Genomic DNA, 16,942 nt, shown 5'->3' on the forward strand with positions numbered 1-16,942 from the left:
AAAAACTGTCACAGTGCATATAGTCAATCCTTAATTATCCATCTGCAATAAACACGGCTGCTACTAGCGAGCCCGAATCCTAACAAGCAGTAAGTGTTTTGTCATCTTGATGGAAAACAGAAGTGCAAACAGTATGTGGACGCAGACAGCACAGGATAGGAAACACGTGTCCCGATCTGGGAGAATAGGGCTGCGTGTGATGGAGCACAGGGCTGGGAAAAGTCAGGAGAAACAGGGAAAGTGAATTCCTTGTCCAGGTTTGACTTGGCAGCAGACACCAGAGGGTAACACGGAGGTGTCAATGGGATTTCATAAGAAGCACCGTTCTAGCAGTGTGCTCACAATTCACATGGAGCGTGCACTTTTCTCACCATGGTGAGGCAGAAGTCATGTTACTGATCATCAGCTCTGGTCAGTTATCCCCTGGCAAATATCATTTGTCCGTGGGCTCAGGACAGAGCGTGTGCTGAGTGGTGGCGCAGTGGTTCTATATGAGGTTCTAACATATAAAGTAACAGTGGCGCATAACCACTGCAGGGTCATTGTGTATCCTGGAAACTCAATGCTCCGCTATATGGCGGCTCAGCTCAGTGTATTGTCATTTACCCTGGAAACGCAATGCTCCGCTATACGGCGGCTCAGCGCAGTGTATTGTCATTCACCCTGGAAACGCAATGCTCCGCTATACGGCTGCTCAGCGCAGTGTATTGTCATTTACCCCGGAAACGCAATGCTCCGCTATATGGCTGCTCAGCGCAGTGTATTGTCATTTACCCTGGAAACGCAATGCTCCGCTATATGGCTGCTCAGCGCAGTGTATTGTCATTTACCCTGGAAACGCAATGCTCCGCTATATGGCTGCTCAGCGCAGTGTATTGTCATTTACCCTGGAAACGCAATGCTCCGCTATATGGCTGCTCAGCGCAGTGTATTGTCATTTACCCTGGAAACGCAATGCTCCGCTATATGGCGGCTCAGCGCAGTGTATTGTCATTTACCCTGGAAACGCAATGCTCCGCTATATGGCGGCTCAGCGCAGTGTATTGTAATTTACCCTGGAAACGCAATGCTCCGCTATATGGCTGCTCAGCGCAGTGTATTGTCATTTACCCTGGAAACGCAATGCTCCGCTATATGGCTGCTCAGCGCAGTGTATTGTCATTTAACCTGGAAACGCAATGCTCCGCTATACGGCAGCTCAGTGCAGTGTATTGTCATTTACCCTGGAAACGCAATGCTCCGCTATATGGCTGCTCAGCGCAGTGTATTGTCATTTACCCCGGAAACGCAATGCTCCGCTATACGGCGGCTCAGCGCAGTGTATTGTCATTTACCCTGGAAACGCAATGCTCCGCTGTACGGCAGCTCAGTGCAGTGTATTGTCATTTACCCTGGAAACGCAATGCTCCGCTATATGGCTGCTCAGCGCAGTGTATTGTCATTTACCCTGGAAACGCAATGCTCCGCTGTATGGCTGCTCAGCGCAGTGTATTGTCATTTACCCCGGAAACGCAATGCTCCGCTATATGGCTGCTCAGCGCAGTGTATTGTCATTTACCCCGGAAACGCAATGCTCCGTTATACAACGGCTCAGCGCAGTGTATTGTCATTTACCCTGGAAACGCAATGCTCCGCTATACGGCGGCTCAGCGCAGTGTATTGTCATTTACCCTGGAAACGCAATGCTCCGCTGTACGGCGGCTCAGCGCAGTGTATTGTCATTTACCTCGGAAACGCAATGCTCCGCTATATTGCTGCTCAGCGCAATGTATTGTAATTTACCCTGGAAACGCAATGCTCCGCTATATGGTGGCTCAGCGCAGTGTATTGTCATTCACCCTGGAAACGCAATGCTCCGCTATACGGCTGCTCAGCACAGTGTATTGTCATTTACCCTGGAAACGCAATGCTCCGCTATATGGCTGCTCAGCGCAGTGTATTGTCATTTACCCTGGAGACTTAATGCTCCGCTGTATGGTGGCTCAGCGCAGTGTATTGTCATTTACCCTCGACACGCAATGCTCCGCTATACGGCGGCTCAGCGCAGTGTATTGTCATTTACCCTGGAAACGCAATGCTCCGCTGTATGGCTGCTCAGCGCAGTGTATTGTCATTCACCCTGGAAACGCAATGCTCCGCTATATGGCTGCTCAGCGCAGTGTATTGTCATTTACCCTGGAAACGCAATGCTCCGCTATACGGCTGCTCAGCGCAGTGTATTGTCATTTACCCTGGAAACGCAATGCTCCGCTATACGGCAGCTCAGTGCAGTGTATTGTCATTTACCCTGGAAACGCAATGCTCCGCTATATGGCTGCTCAGCGCAGTGTATTGTCATTTACCCTGGAAACGCAATGCTCCGCTATATGGCTGCTCAGCGCAGTGTATTGTCATTTACCCTGGAAACGCAATGCTCCGTTATACAACGGCTCAGCGCAGTGTATTGTCATTTACCCTGGAAACGCAATGCTCCGCTATACGGCGGCTCAGCGCAGTGTATTGTCATTTACCCTGGAAACGCAATGCTCCGCTGTATGGCTGCTCAGCGCAGTGTATTGTCATTTACCCTGGAAACGCAATGCTCCGCTATATGGCTGCTCAGCGCAGTGTATTGTCATTTACCCTGGAAACGCAATGCTCCGCTATATGGCGGCTCAGCGCAGTGTATTGTAATTTACCCTGGAAACGCAATGCTCCGCTATATGGCTGCTCAGCGCAGTGTATTGTCATTTACCCTGGAGACTCAATGCTCCGCTGTATGGTGGCTCAGCGCAGTGTATTGTCATTTACCCTCGACACGCAATGCTCCGCTATACGGCGGCTCAGCGCAGTGTATTGTCATTCACCCTGGAAACGCAATGCTCCGCTGTATGGCTGGTCAGCGCAGTGTATTGTCATTCACCCTGGAAACGCAATGCTCCGCTATACGGCTGCTCAGCGCAGTGTATTGTCATTCACCCTGGAAACGCAATGCTCCGCTATATGGCTGGTCAGCGCAGTGTATTGTCATTCACCCTGGAAACGCAATGCTCCGCTGTATGGCTGCTCAGCGCAGTGTATTGTCATTCACCCTGGAAACGCAATGCTCCGCTATATGGCTGGTCAGCGCAGTGTATTGTCATTCACCCTGGAAACGCAATGCTCCGCTATATGGCTGGTCAGCGCAGTGTATTGTCATTCACCCTGGAAACGCAATGCTCCGCTATACGGCTGCTCAGCGCAGTGTATTGTCATTCACCCTGGAAACGCAATGCTCCGCTATATGGCTGGTCAGCGCAGTGTATTGTCATTCACCCTGGAAACGCAATGCTCCGCTATATGGCTGGTCAGCGCAGTGTATTGTAATTTACCCTGGAAACGCAATGCTCCGCTGTATGGCTGCTCAGCGCAGTGTATTGTCATTCACCCTGGAAACGCAATGCTCCGCTATATGGCTGCTCAGGGCAGTGTATTGTCATTTACCCCGGAAACGCAATGCTCCGCTATATGGCGGCTCAGCGCAGTGTATTGTCATTTACCCCGGAAACGCAATGCTCCGTTATACAACGGCTCAGCGCAGTGTATTGTCATTTACCCTGGAAACGCAATGCTCCGCTATATGGCTGCTCAGCGCAGTGTATTGTCATTTACCCTGGAAACGCAATGCTCCGCTATACGGCGGCTCAGCGCAGTGTATTGTCATTTACCTCGGAAACGCAATGCTCCGCTATATGGCTGCTCAGCGCAATGTATTGTAATTTACCCTGGAAACGCAATGCTCCGCTGTATGGTGGCTCAGCGCAGTGTATTGTCATTCACCCTGGAAACGCAATGCTCCGCTATATGGCTGCTCAGCGCAGTGTATTGTCATTTACCCCGGAAACGCAATGCTCCGCTATACGGCTGCTCAGCGCAGTGTATTGTCATTTACCCTGGAGACTCAATGCTCCGCTGTATGGTGGCTCAGCGCAGTGTATTGTCATTTACCCTCGACACGCAATGCTCTGCTATACGGCGGCTCAGCGCAGTGTATTGTAATTTACCCTGGAAACGCAATGCTCCGCTGTACGGCTGCTCAGCGCAGTGTATTGTAATTTACCCCGGAAACGCAATGCTCCGCTATACGGCGGCTCAGCGCAGTGTATTGTCATTCACCCTGGAAACGCAATGCTCCGCTATACGGCTGCTCAGCGCAGTGTATTGTCATTTACCCTGGAAACGCAATGCTCCGCTATACGGCGGCTCAGCGCAGTGTATTGTCATTTACCCTGGAGACTCAATGCTCCGCTATACAGCGGCTCAGCGCAGTGTATTGTCATTTACCCTGGAGACTCAATGCTCCGCTATACGGCGGCTCAGCGCAGTGTATTGTCATTCACCCTGGAAACGCAATGCTCCGCTATACGGCGGCTCAGCGCAGTGTATTGTCATTTACCCTGGAGACTCAATGCTCCGCTATACGGCGGCTCAGCGCAGTGTATTGTCATTTACCCCGGAAACGCAATGCTCCGCTGTATGGTGGCTCAGCGCAGTGTATTGTCATTTACCCCGGAAACGCAATGCTCCGCTGTATGGTGGCTCAGCGCAATGTATTGTCATTTACCCTGGAAACGCAATGCTCCGCTGTATGGTGGCTCAGCGCAGTGTATTGTCATTTACCCTGGAAACGCAATGCTCCGCTGTATGGTGGCTCAGCGCAGTGTATTGTCATTTACCCTGGAAACGCAATGCTCCGCTGTATGGTGGCTCAGCGCAGTGTATTGTCATTTACCCTGGAAACGCAATGCTCCGCTATATGACGGCTCAGCGCAGTGTATTGTCATTCACCCTCGACACGCAATGCTCCGCTATACGGCGGCTCAGCGCAGTGTATTGTCATTTACCCTGGAAACGCAATGCTCCGCTATACGGCGGCTCAGCGCAGTGTATTGTTATTTACCCTGGAAACGCAATGCTCCGCTATATGGCGGCTCAGCGCAATGTATTGTCATTTACCCTGGAAACACAATGCTCCGCTATACGGCTGCTCAGCGCAGTGTATTGTCATTCACCCTGGAAACGCAATGCTCCGCTATACGGAGGCTCAGCGCAGTGTATTGTCATTTACCCTGGAAACGCAATGCTCCGCTATATGGCTGTAGTGTATGTTACATGGGGACGCAATGTTCTGCCTTACAATATGCCTGTTTAGCGCAGTGCTAATTTACCAGCCCAGTTAGCTTCACCCTCCACATCTGTTTGGAATGATTACCAATTTGTAAGATGACTATAGCTGGCAATATTCCAGTTATTACAAACAGATGTTTGTCATGCTCAGTCTCATATAATATCACTTACTCTCCACCCAACAAGAATAACCAAAGCCATAACGTAAACTAAAGACTTGGGGCCAGATGCACTAAGCTTCAAAAGTGATAAAATGGAGAGTGATCAACAGCCAACCAATCAGCTCCTGCCTGTCATTTTTCAAACACAGTCTGTGACATGGCAGGTGGGAGCTGATTGGCTGGCTGTTGATCACTCTCCATTTTATCACTTTTGAAGCTTAGTGCATCTGGCCCATTATCAGAATCACTTTATTGGCCATGTATACTCTCATATACTGGGGATTTTTCTGTGGATACTAGGAATTCCTGCAGTGCTACAGATAGGAAACACAACCTCAGATATACACAGCTAATAACTTACCAGTATTAGTGTTCCCGCTAGGCTGTTTTAGCGGGGCGCTGCGCCCTGCCCGATTTTTACAGGGCAAAATGCGCCTTGCCCTGCTAGCAGCGCCCCGCTAAAACAGCGTGGTGCCTGCCCTGGCTGTGTGCACAGGGAAGTGCAGCGCCGCCTTAGACGGCGATTCCCAGCGCTTCCCCGGCAGCACGGTAACTTCGTCGGTGCCGGCCCCGCCTCCTTTAGTGACGGAGCCGGCCGGGCCCGCCCCTTTTCGCAACGCCGTGGCCCAGGCACGCCCCTTTTTGTGACATCGCTGCCTGAGACCGCCCACAATTGTGACGTCGGCGGGCCCGGTCTGCCCCCCTTGCGCTGCGGCGCCCTGCCCGCCCTCATTTCTAGAGGGAACACTAAGTATGTCTATGGACTGTGACAAGTGGGCCAAATTGATCCCCCCCCCCCCTACATACGCGACGTATGTCAATACGGGTGCCCAAAATCAGAGAAGCCAGGGCAACTGATGCCAGAACAGTACTGGCGAAGCTAACCACTGTACTACGGCACGCCATTTCCAACCTAAATTTAAAAACTATATTTATTCAAGTTACTATTAACATCTGCTACATAAATATAACAAGGTTAGTTTGTTAAACCACCAGTGAAATTCCATATGTTTGTGTTAGGGGTAAGTTCTTTATATGCATTTTAGGTAAGACTTTCAGATCAATGTTTCCCATTTCCTAATCCTGGGGCCACGGGTTCCTTAGAGAACAGTGTTTATTTTCATTACACAGTTGCTATTTAGTATTAGGTTTTACTTCCTAGTAGCTGCTGTTTTCTTTAGGAGTCCTGGGTCATTTCTGGTTTAACCCTGGTAATGGGTTCAGCATGCCTATCCCAGCTGTCCCTCCCCCCCTTTCCTAATACACTGATCCTATGTTTGTTTTTGGGTAGTACTGTGATCAAAGTGAAAGCTGACATACTCACACACATGATAAAGATCTGAAAGGTTAGTGTAACCAATGGTTATATGGCATTCAGCAACACTGCAGTGTGTGGGAAGTAGTGAGAGGACCTTATCAATGACATCTGTTTACCATTCCCTTACAGCTAAATCATTAACTGATACAACTGTAGCCCAGGTATTCTTATGGCAGCTGAATCACAGTTCTGTAATGCTGATGTCTGTGTCTAGGGAACATACAGGTGTGTATTCTGTGAATTATAGAAATACTACAGTAGCATTTTATAGCCATGGATTGTATTTTCTTTGCATTGAATCCAGGTCTGTAGTGATTTAAGATGAAGGTTGTAAAAATGATCAGGTCACATTTACTGTCAGGGCTGGCGCCACCACTAGGCAAATCTAGGCATTTGCCTAGGGCGGCGGCCACTGGAGGGTGGCATTTCGCCCCCCTCCCCCCCCTGTACCTGTCCTGCGGCTGTGTATATAAAGCTTGCGGCGGCGGCAGCGGGGGGTCCCTGCAGTCAAGAAATAACGAGCGCTATCCGCCTGGCTACGCAGAAGCGCTTCAGCGTGCGGCCAGTGTTTTCACAACAGAAGCGCTTCCGCGTAGCCAGGCGGATAGCGCTCGTTATTTCTTGACTGCAGGGACCCCCCGCTGCCGCCGCCGCATGCTTTATATACACAGCCGCAGGACAGGTACACCCCCCCGGCACCGGGGCGCCCCCACCCCGAATCGCCTGGGGCGCTCCGGTGCCTTGCACAGGCCCTGTTTACTGTAAATGTAATTATTAGATATAATAGGACAATTGTACTGTGCAACCTGATTTGGTGCAGCGTACAATCTAATCTGCAATAGGGAAATGGACAGGACATTACCAAGCAATCAGCAGCCTGCTTTATCTCTGTAAAAGGCAAGATTATACAGACCACACTGCTTGTAAAGGGGGCCATACACTTGGGTGATGTATGGAGAAAATGCTCTGTTCCTGGACTTCCCTGGTAATGTATGATTGCTACCACCTGTGGTGAAACACCTTTCTTATCGAATTCGTTATGAAATCCCGACAGTCAAAATCCCAACAGGGTCAAGATCCCGAATGGGTCAAAATCCTGACATTTGAAATCCCGACAAGGACAAAATCCCGACATTTAAAGTCCCGACAAGGTCAAAATACCAACATATAGAATGTACAGGTGGAAAGGTCAACATGACTTTGGGTCGACAGGTCGCGAAATCGACATGGGGTTTTTCACTGTTTTTTTACCCGAATGTCGACACATTCGACATGGACACAGTTGGAAGTGAACTGCAGCCCCACGCATCTCTTGCTTCGCTCGCTATGCTACGGGCACTGTGCCTAATAAGACCCAATCAGATTCAGTATTTAGCAGGCCTCTGGAAGCTAGGGAACAATAATGGTTTGCTATGTTACAGAACACACTATTTTTTTTATTTATATTTAACTAGAATTCGCATGTTTTTTATTTTATTTTAAAGGATATTTTAGAGATGAAAGGTCCAGCAGCAGTGCGGTGTATAGCCCTTAGGCTAAAATGGGCTACCGCCATCTCAGAGTGGCAGCAGCCCAGGGATGCGATTCGCTGCTGCCGATGTTGATACATCGGGCCCGCCTCCCCCATGGCATGCTATAAACAACCAATCAGATACTATCTATTAACTTCAAGAAGGTGCTAAATAAATAAGTAGATTCTGATTGGTTGAACGTCCCACGTGAAATAGAATTCCCATCTTAGTAACTGTCCCCATTTTTCTGAGATTGTACTAAATTCAGCAGATTTTTTAGCACAGGCAATGATCCTTATCCCTCATTTTATCCCAGCGGGTCCCCGCTGCATCCTACACTAGAAGTCATTGTTCTATATATTACACTCATGATATCGAATAAGATTGAACAGCTGCGTGAAAGTTGACTACAAGACTCTACATAACTGGGTGTAACTGTGCGATTAAGCAGGGGGTTATGGCTGCACGCTTAGCCAATAGGAAGACATAATAGATGCTTTGCATGTCTTTTCCCACAATCCCTCAACTGGAGATAAAAAGGTCTCATTTTTTATTCTGTGGTTCCTATGTTAGAGCACATAGCATGTGGATCCCATCTGGTCTACTAAGATCTATGCTGCCATTTACCATGGGTACTAGTTTTATTTTACAATATAATAAAACTTTTTTTTTTCCACAATTAAAAATATTGACTATTTATGGTTAAGAATGGTTTAAAGAAAATACAGAAATGATAATAGTAAAAAAGAAATTAAAATTGTAAAGCCCCGGACACACGGAGCAATATATCGCTCAGTGTCCTGACCAGAGATGGTCACGGATGAAAAAGGAGACTCTGCCAGGGGAAGCTGCTGGTCACAGGACCATGTTCCTCCGACCAGCGACCACTCCAGGGCAGGTTGCGGGAACGTGCTCCCGGCGACAGTCGCCCCGTACACACGGGGATATGGTCGCTCAGAGACCATGGGCCTTATTCTAGTTCACTCTCTGACAAAATCCTTCTTAGATGGACAAAACCATGTGCACTGCAGGGGGGCAGATGTAAAATGTGCAGAGAGAATTAGATTTGGGTGGGTTTTTACTTCAAAGTGAGATCTATATTGCAGTGTAAAAATAAAGCAGTCAGTATTTACCCTGCACAGAAACAAAATAACTTACACAAATCTACGGTAATTCTCTCTGCACAAGTAACATCTGCCCCCCTGCAGTGCACATGGTTTTGTCTGTCTAAGAAGGATTTTGTCAGAAAGAGTGAACTAGAATAAGGCCCCATATCTCCGGCGATAATGGCTGAATGCAGAATTTATGCTCCTGGCAGGACAAAATATGTACCCCAGCAGATGCATTTACCATAAATTGTTATCCTTTGGTCAGTGCTGAGATATGTAAATAGACTATTTGTTTTCTCAACGGGATATTCACAAAGGATAATGTTCATCGGTGGGATTAAGTCCCCGTTAAGTCATTTTTATGTAATCTTATTATCCAACTATCTGCATGTTCTTGTCCTCTGCTATCAGCTGATTTAGGCCTGGAAAAGCTTCTTGCAATGGTCCTGCAATTGCATCATGTTCGCATAGGGTCATGAAAGTTGTACATACACACTGAGTGTCTGCAAATGTTCTATTCTCTGCGGCAGACAAAGCAACTTCCAATTTAGCTCTAAATCAAAAAATCATTACTGTTCCTAGATGGCTTACATATGCCGCAGCTGGTTCAGGCGCATGGATTATGATAAATGAGTTATGACAGAGATTTGTAGGGGATATATAGTACAGATCGCTCACAATTATATGGTGTTCCAAGAGATTAGACTCAGTCTGCCCCCACATTTCCCATAGATTTATCACAGACATCAAGCTGTCTGCACCATGCGGGCCAGAGGCTGCTCAAATACTTCCTATTACTTCTCTGGTCGGGAGGTTGTACAGAACGTGAACACACGATGTTATTGTATAATTACTGAATGAACACATACTGTGTACAGCATGTACAGTGTATCTCTGGCCATTTCTGTGGGTGGACCAATACTCAGCGATGACTCAGTGATATCACTAATCCATAGGAAACATAATAAATGACTGTGGAGAACAGGGGAGCAATTTTTAGAGGCTGTGCATGCGCAAAAGAATTTACGCGCATGTGCAGCCTCTTTGTGCGAATTGATTATCTGCCGGCAGCTTGCACACAGCAGTGTGGGCGGGGGGCATAGGGTGGCGGTCGCGCCCAGCGTCTCATGGGCGTTTCCTATGAAAACGATGGGCGATCGCATGGAAATTTGCCGGTGATGCGGTTGCAGGAGGCGGACAGGGACCCGCAGATCTCAGACACCAAAGAGGTGTCTTGGGTCTGCGAGCGCTTGCAAAATCATTCGATGGTTGGGGACCATCGAATGATTTTGTCCCCCACGCAAGGCTGCAAATGGATGTTTATACTAAACATCCGTCACATGCGTGCAGGGAAATTGGCGTGCGAGGGGGGGCGGGCGGCATTTAGATGACCCGCAAAGCTGCAAATTTCTCAGCTTTGCTGGTCAACCAGAATCATATCCTATTTCTGTTCTTCTTGAGTAAACATGAAAGTGTTATTGCAGTAATGTTCCATGTTCTGTGCCCAATTTGTCTAAAGATGACCAAATTGGCTGAGCTGACCTCCCGCGACCAGCCCAGGACTGGTCGCAGGACCATCCTCCCGCGACCAGCGGCTTTCTCCTGCAGTGACTCAGTTTTCATCAGCGACCAGTGATGAAAGCAACCAAATCGCTCCGTATGTACGGAGCTTAACAGGCAGAACCAGTGCTTGCGGCTAAGAGGGGTATTCAATGCCGCAGCGAGCGGCCGGCGAGGGGGTTAAACAGCGAGGATTGCTGAAAACCAGCGATCCTCGCTGTTTAACCCCCGCGCCGGCCGCACGCTCTAATCAACGTACTGGGGAAATCCTCGCCGTCACAGGACGGCGAGAATTCCCCAAAACAGCGAGACTGCTGCAGAAAACTCGCAGTTTTTAGCCGCGGGTCTAGCTGCTTCTGGAGCCGCATCCGCCAATTCCCCCTCGCTCAAAAAACGGAGCGAGGGGGAATTGGCGGATGCGGAGGCTGCGTTGAATGCTGTCAGGGTGAGTGGTGACAGCGAGCAGGAAGCCCTGCTCGCTGTCACCACTCGCAAACAGCATTGAATACCTGCCATAGAATCATAAAATATACTGACAAACAGAAATAAATCCTGTTCATCACTACGGATACGGTTCGTTTTATCGAATGACATTAGGTCGAATGTCATTTGGTCGACCCCACTAGGTCGAATGTGTAAAAAGGTCGACATGGGTTTATGTCGAACTTCCGACTATGTCGACTGCCATTAGGTCGACTGGGGTTAGGTCGAATTGCTCTTTTTGGGGTTTTTTTGGCCGAAATGTCAACAGTGTCGACATGGACACTGTTGACATAGTGAATCGGACCCTCGCTTCGCTCGCGAAGCTTCGGGCACGGTGGCTCGCTTCGCTCGCCACAGCTTTAATAACCTCCTCCACGCCCTAGTGGATGGTAGGGCATGAACCACCGCCTGTCGGCACATGTCGGCACCAAAAAAAACCCCCAAAAGAGCAATTCGACCTAACCCCAGTCGACCTAATGGCAGTCGACATAGTCGGAAGTTCGACATAAACCCATGTCGACCTTTTTACACATTCGACCTAGTGGGGTCGACCAAATGACATTCGACCTAATGTCATTCGATAAAACGACCGTATCCCATCACTACATAACTGAACCGAAGGATGATCTATAAACACAATTTACTGTATTGTAAAACAACAATTCTAAATTTCTTAGTAGAAAACTTTTGGCCTAGCAGTGCCATGAAAACAATTCTGATGATCTAGGGCTCTGTAATTCCAAAAAGTTTGGGCACCACTGTCTAATGCTGGCCACACCACAGACCAACTTTCCTCCAGCCATCCAACTAGTTGCTTGGATGGAATAAAAATATGGTACTGGATGGGAGCAAAGGACAGCAAATCAGAAATGTGCTCACAAACCCAGGAAAATGGACAAAAACATTCAGTGAAATTGTTTAAAATCAGACAGGTTCAACTACAGTACCGTGTCTGAGAGACAGTTTTTGTCCTTTTCCAGATTTTGGGAGCAAATTTTTGAAGTAAATATTACATTTGCTCCCATCCAGTACCATATTTTTATTCCATCCAAGCAACTAGTTGGATGGTTGGAGGAAAATTGGTCTGATGTGCGGCCAGCATTAGTGCATTTATCAACTGTAGGATCTATTTAAGGATTATTCTGTTTTGTAGCTACATCTGTTATATATATTAAAATTAGGATGTATTTACAGTTTCAGACAAAAACATTAGAACGTTTGTACAAATAGCCTCAAACACCTTCATTCTGACACTGTGCAGCTGTCTCTAAACATAAGTAACGACACCTCAGTGCAAGTGTGAAACAAGGAACCAAACCAAGGCTGGGCCGCACATTGCCTAAAGGTGCCCATACATGGTACAATTATTGTATACAATATCGAATCTCATCTCATCCCATAGGTTTTGCAATACAATGAGATGAGATGAGATCTAGTACAGTATGTGCAGCACATACTTTTTTAGCTGTGCACCCAGCAATTGTACCGTGTATGGGCACCTTCAGACCCGCTGTCAGTCGCCCGCAATTTGGTTCTTTTCCTGTGATTGATTGCTGTATTCACAAGCAAAGAGCCCAAATTGCAAGTATATATCACCCAGTGTATAGGGGCCTTTACACAGAACCCAATCATTGTTTTATTGAGTTTTAATAATACATTTAAAACAGATCTCACTGCATTTATCAACGTTAGGACAATAATAATAACAACAACAACAACACATTTCTATAATGATCGGCACTACTGCTGCTTCTCCAGTAGACTGTAAGAACCCAGTGCGGACACCCTCTGAGAAGTCATGTATTCTCCATTCTCCACTACGGCTAAGTGATTTGCAATGGGCTACCACATGGTGACGGGCAGCCACTGGAAGCTAATGAAGAGCTTTGCCTGCAGTCTCTCTGACACTGTGGTTATTAAGATGTGCCCCAGGAGAGCATTTGGAAAGAGAGAATGAATTCTACGAACAAGACTCCTTGTGCAATCAGCTTTCTAATTGAAGAGCTGAGAACAGAGGATGCGCACAGCGGGATACAGTCATTAGGTCTACAGTAACTAGGTCGACAAGTATTGGGTCGACACCACAAGGTTGACATGCAGCAAGGTCGACATGGGTCAAGGTCAACATGGGTCAAGGTCAACATGGGTCAAGGTCAACATGAAATTAGGTCGACACCAGCGTTAGGTCGACAGTCAAACTGTCGACATGGTGTTTTTCACTGTTTTTTGAGCCGACATGTGCCAACATTTCATGCCCTACCATCCACTAGGGCATGGTGGGAGAATAAAATAGTGTGCCGACCGTAGCGAGGCACCGTGCCCGACGCATCGTGTGGGGATGCGGTGCACTTTAAACTATGTCCATGTTGACTGTGTTGACATTCAGGTAAAAAAACTGCAAAAAACCCCATGTCGACCTTTTGACTGTCAACCTAGCCCATGTTGACATTGCTGCATGTCGACCTAGTGGTGTCGACCCAATGCTTGTCGACACGATCCCAACCCCTCACAGCGGACCCATCCGGTTATGAGTCAGAAGATTGTTGCCTTCTGCAGCTCTAGTACCACAGTCAGAGGTTTTACTAGAGTCTCTGAACAGTAAAAGAGGGATTTAGCATTGCCCGGCCTGGCAGAAGGAACACTTCCAGTAATGACCCCTTTATGAAGTCAGCGTGACTCAAAGCAAAACCGTTTTTGTACACGCTACATAAGCAGATCAATCAGAAAAACATTTGAATTCGGCAGAAAGCGTTACACCTCCATTTAGTTAATCGCCTCGGATCAACAGTACTCTATCCAACTTTCACTAAACATACATAGTAACACCTCCTTAGAGGGTTTATATTGGTGAATTAGTATGGGGGAGATTTATCAAACCTTGTGATAAAACAGATACCAACCTGTCAGTTTCTTATTGCATATTATACAGTTGGAAGTGTATCAAGCCCTTGCAAGAGATAAAGTGGATTCATCTTTCACAAAACTTTTTTAGCACAGTTTTTGAAATGACTGTTAGGAGCAACGGAATATGCTGCGCTATATAAGCAACTGTAAATAAAATAAAAAAAATTGGACATCTATTTTTCCCTCACCGAAACTTCATACATCGCACCCACACTAAATACAAAAATGGTCATTGGAGTAAACTAGACTGGTGTTTGCTACAAATAAAATAATAACAATGGCCCTTATTCTGGTTGGTGCGGTCGAGCCGCATATGCGGCTCCGACCGCACCAGACGAATCCCCGCCCACGCTACGGATCGCCACGGCCGTCCGTACACGGACGGCTGGCGATCCGCACGAAAATGGTGGAGGCGTACGCCTCCACCATGGTGGGAGCTGCCCCCTGCATTCGATGGTCGACGACCATCGAAGGCAGGGCCGCACGCCGCGGCAGCTCCCGCAAGCTGAGACCACACGGACGATTGTCCGTGTGGTAGCTTGTATGGGGCCTGAAAGCTGACATCCGCCGACGTCAGCTTTCCGCCCCCATGAGTGGCGTCATGCCCTCATTACCATGCGTACGCCCCGCGTTTGCATGGGAACGCCCATGAAACGCGGGGCGTATACATAGGGAAATGAGGGACTGAAGCCCCTCACGCCCCTATACGCCCCCTTTGCGGCGTCTAATTTTTTTAAACGGAGATTTCCCCTGCACATGCGCAGAGTGACCTCTGCGCATGTGCAGAGAGAAAACATCGGCGGTACGGCCGCATGCGGGCCGTACCGCTTCAATCTGAATAAGGGCCAATATGTCTGTTGAGTAACACTATACTGCGGTTAAAGTTTAAAAGTTGAAATTTAGAAAATACTGTTTTCAGATGTTACCTATTTTCAGATTTTGGGGGGTTATTCAGTCCAGGATCCCAACTGTCGAAATCCCGGCCCGTTTTCGTCTGATCCGACAGTAACTCGACAGTCGTAATTTAATGTTACGACTGCCGATTACCAGAAAGTCCGTGGATCGGTGAAAACGGACGCAGATGGTCAAAAAAAAAAAAAAAAAGCCATGAATTTGACAATCCGCAGTCGTTTCCCACAAAACAGATCCAACTTTTAAAAAAAGTCGCATCTGACACCCTTCAATGCTGTCACTAACGGCAGCATTGAATAGGTGAGTGCTTATATTTCCCCTGTCGGAAACTATCAGCTCAAACTGAATAACCCCCTTAATCTAGAGTGCCTGGGTACAGTGAAAGTGCAATTACTTCGTAGCCATCCGCAACACATTGGAGGCAGCAATAATATGAATTGGCATTATGGTTATGATAATAAAGACAAGCAATTCAGGTTGGAGTTATATTTCTGGAGCATGAAGCACTTAGAACGATAACATACACTGGGGAGTAATGTATCATGTATATAAAGAATACCCGAGCATAGGTTTCTAAAGATGAGGCGTATCAAAGTATGAAGAAAGATACAAGTACTAACCAATCAGCTTCTGACATTTTACAGGATGTTTGAAAAATGACAGTTAGGAGTTGATTGGTTGGTAAATTATGTCTCTCCAAGCTTCCCCTAACGAAAATAAGCAGACACAAAAACACAGCAGTGAACTGTAACAATATCATATACCCAACATAACATGCAGTATACAAGCTTATTATAGTCACAATGAAACACAATGTTCTGTAAATTATAGTAACCAAACAGATAACAGTTATTAACAGAACAATTTAGTCAGCCTATTGCAAGCCGCCATCTGATTGGTTCCCATTTGCCACAAGAAATGTATTCAACTTGCTATGTGTTTTTACAAAGTCTATGTAGCGTTTTATGTACACCTGCCATTTTTTCACGATTACTTATAAAAATGTAGCTTTCTGATGCTAGCAAAAATATAATACGTTGAGTTCTTACCTTCCACACATGACTCCACTTCTTCCAGGTTTCTCAGCGTTATCCTCATGAGGCTGGAGTTTAACATTAGCTCATTGCGGTGGGAGGGCCACATGTAGCGGGGCGCGGGGTTAACAAAGAATATCCGTGTGTCACCTGTAGACACCTGGTTGTCACAGATGGTGGGATCCCCAAAACCTCCAACCATTACCTTGTTCCCTCCATCCAGCAGGATCTCATTTGTCACAATTTCACGCCCTTTGAGGTATCGCCAAACCCTAATCTAGGGGGAGGAAAGAAAGAATATTTTAAGTACCAGAATATAATGATATTAAATTAAAATGTAAACCAATTAATACAATTGCTAGCCAGTATGGAATATAGACCGATTGTCTGGCACTAAGGGCCTTATTCACTATTTCTGGCAAATTCCTTCTTAGATGGTCAAAACCATGCTGCACTGCAGGGGGGCAGATGTAACATGTGCAGAGAGAATTAGATTTGGGTGAGTTATTTTGTTTCTGTGCAGGGTAAATACTGACTGCTTTATTTTTACACTGCAATATAGATCTCACTTTGAAGTAAAACCCCACCCAAATCTAATTCTCTCTGCACAAGTTACATCTGCCCCACCTGCAGTGCACATGGTTTTCTCCATCGAAGAAGGAATTTGCCAGAAGGAGTGAACCAAAATAAGGCCCTAAATGCAGTTCCGGAACTATTATGTAAGTCAGAAGCGCAATTTGTAAAGCCGAATGACCCTACTTAACTTCATGAGGTGCTGCCTTCTGCTGCGGAAGCCCGCTCTGGT

General features: G+C 47.1%; 1 protein-coding gene across 13 annotated transcripts in view; it reads right to left on the bottom strand.

Moving 5' to 3' along the window:
- The window catches only part of AGRN (agrin), a 445,469-nt gene that overhangs the window by 415,074 nt on the left and 13,453 nt on the right, over positions 1 to 16,942 (bottom strand). For all 13 annotated transcript variants that reach the window (XM_083163268.1, XM_083163265.1, XM_083163264.1 and 10 more), the window contains exon 2: positions 16,153 to 16,414. In XM_083163268.1, coding sequence (XP_083019394.1) covers positions 16,153 to 16,414 — 262 coding nt within the window. The remainder of the gene's footprint in view (positions 1 to 16,152; positions 16,415 to 16,942) is intronic.

The sequence above is a fragment of the Crinia signifera genome, chromosome 19 (assembly GCF_055691185.1).
Source record: "Crinia signifera chromosome 19, ASM5569118v1, whole genome shotgun sequence".
NCBI classification, from domain to species: Eukaryota; Metazoa; Chordata; class Amphibia; order Anura; family Myobatrachidae; genus Crinia; species Crinia signifera.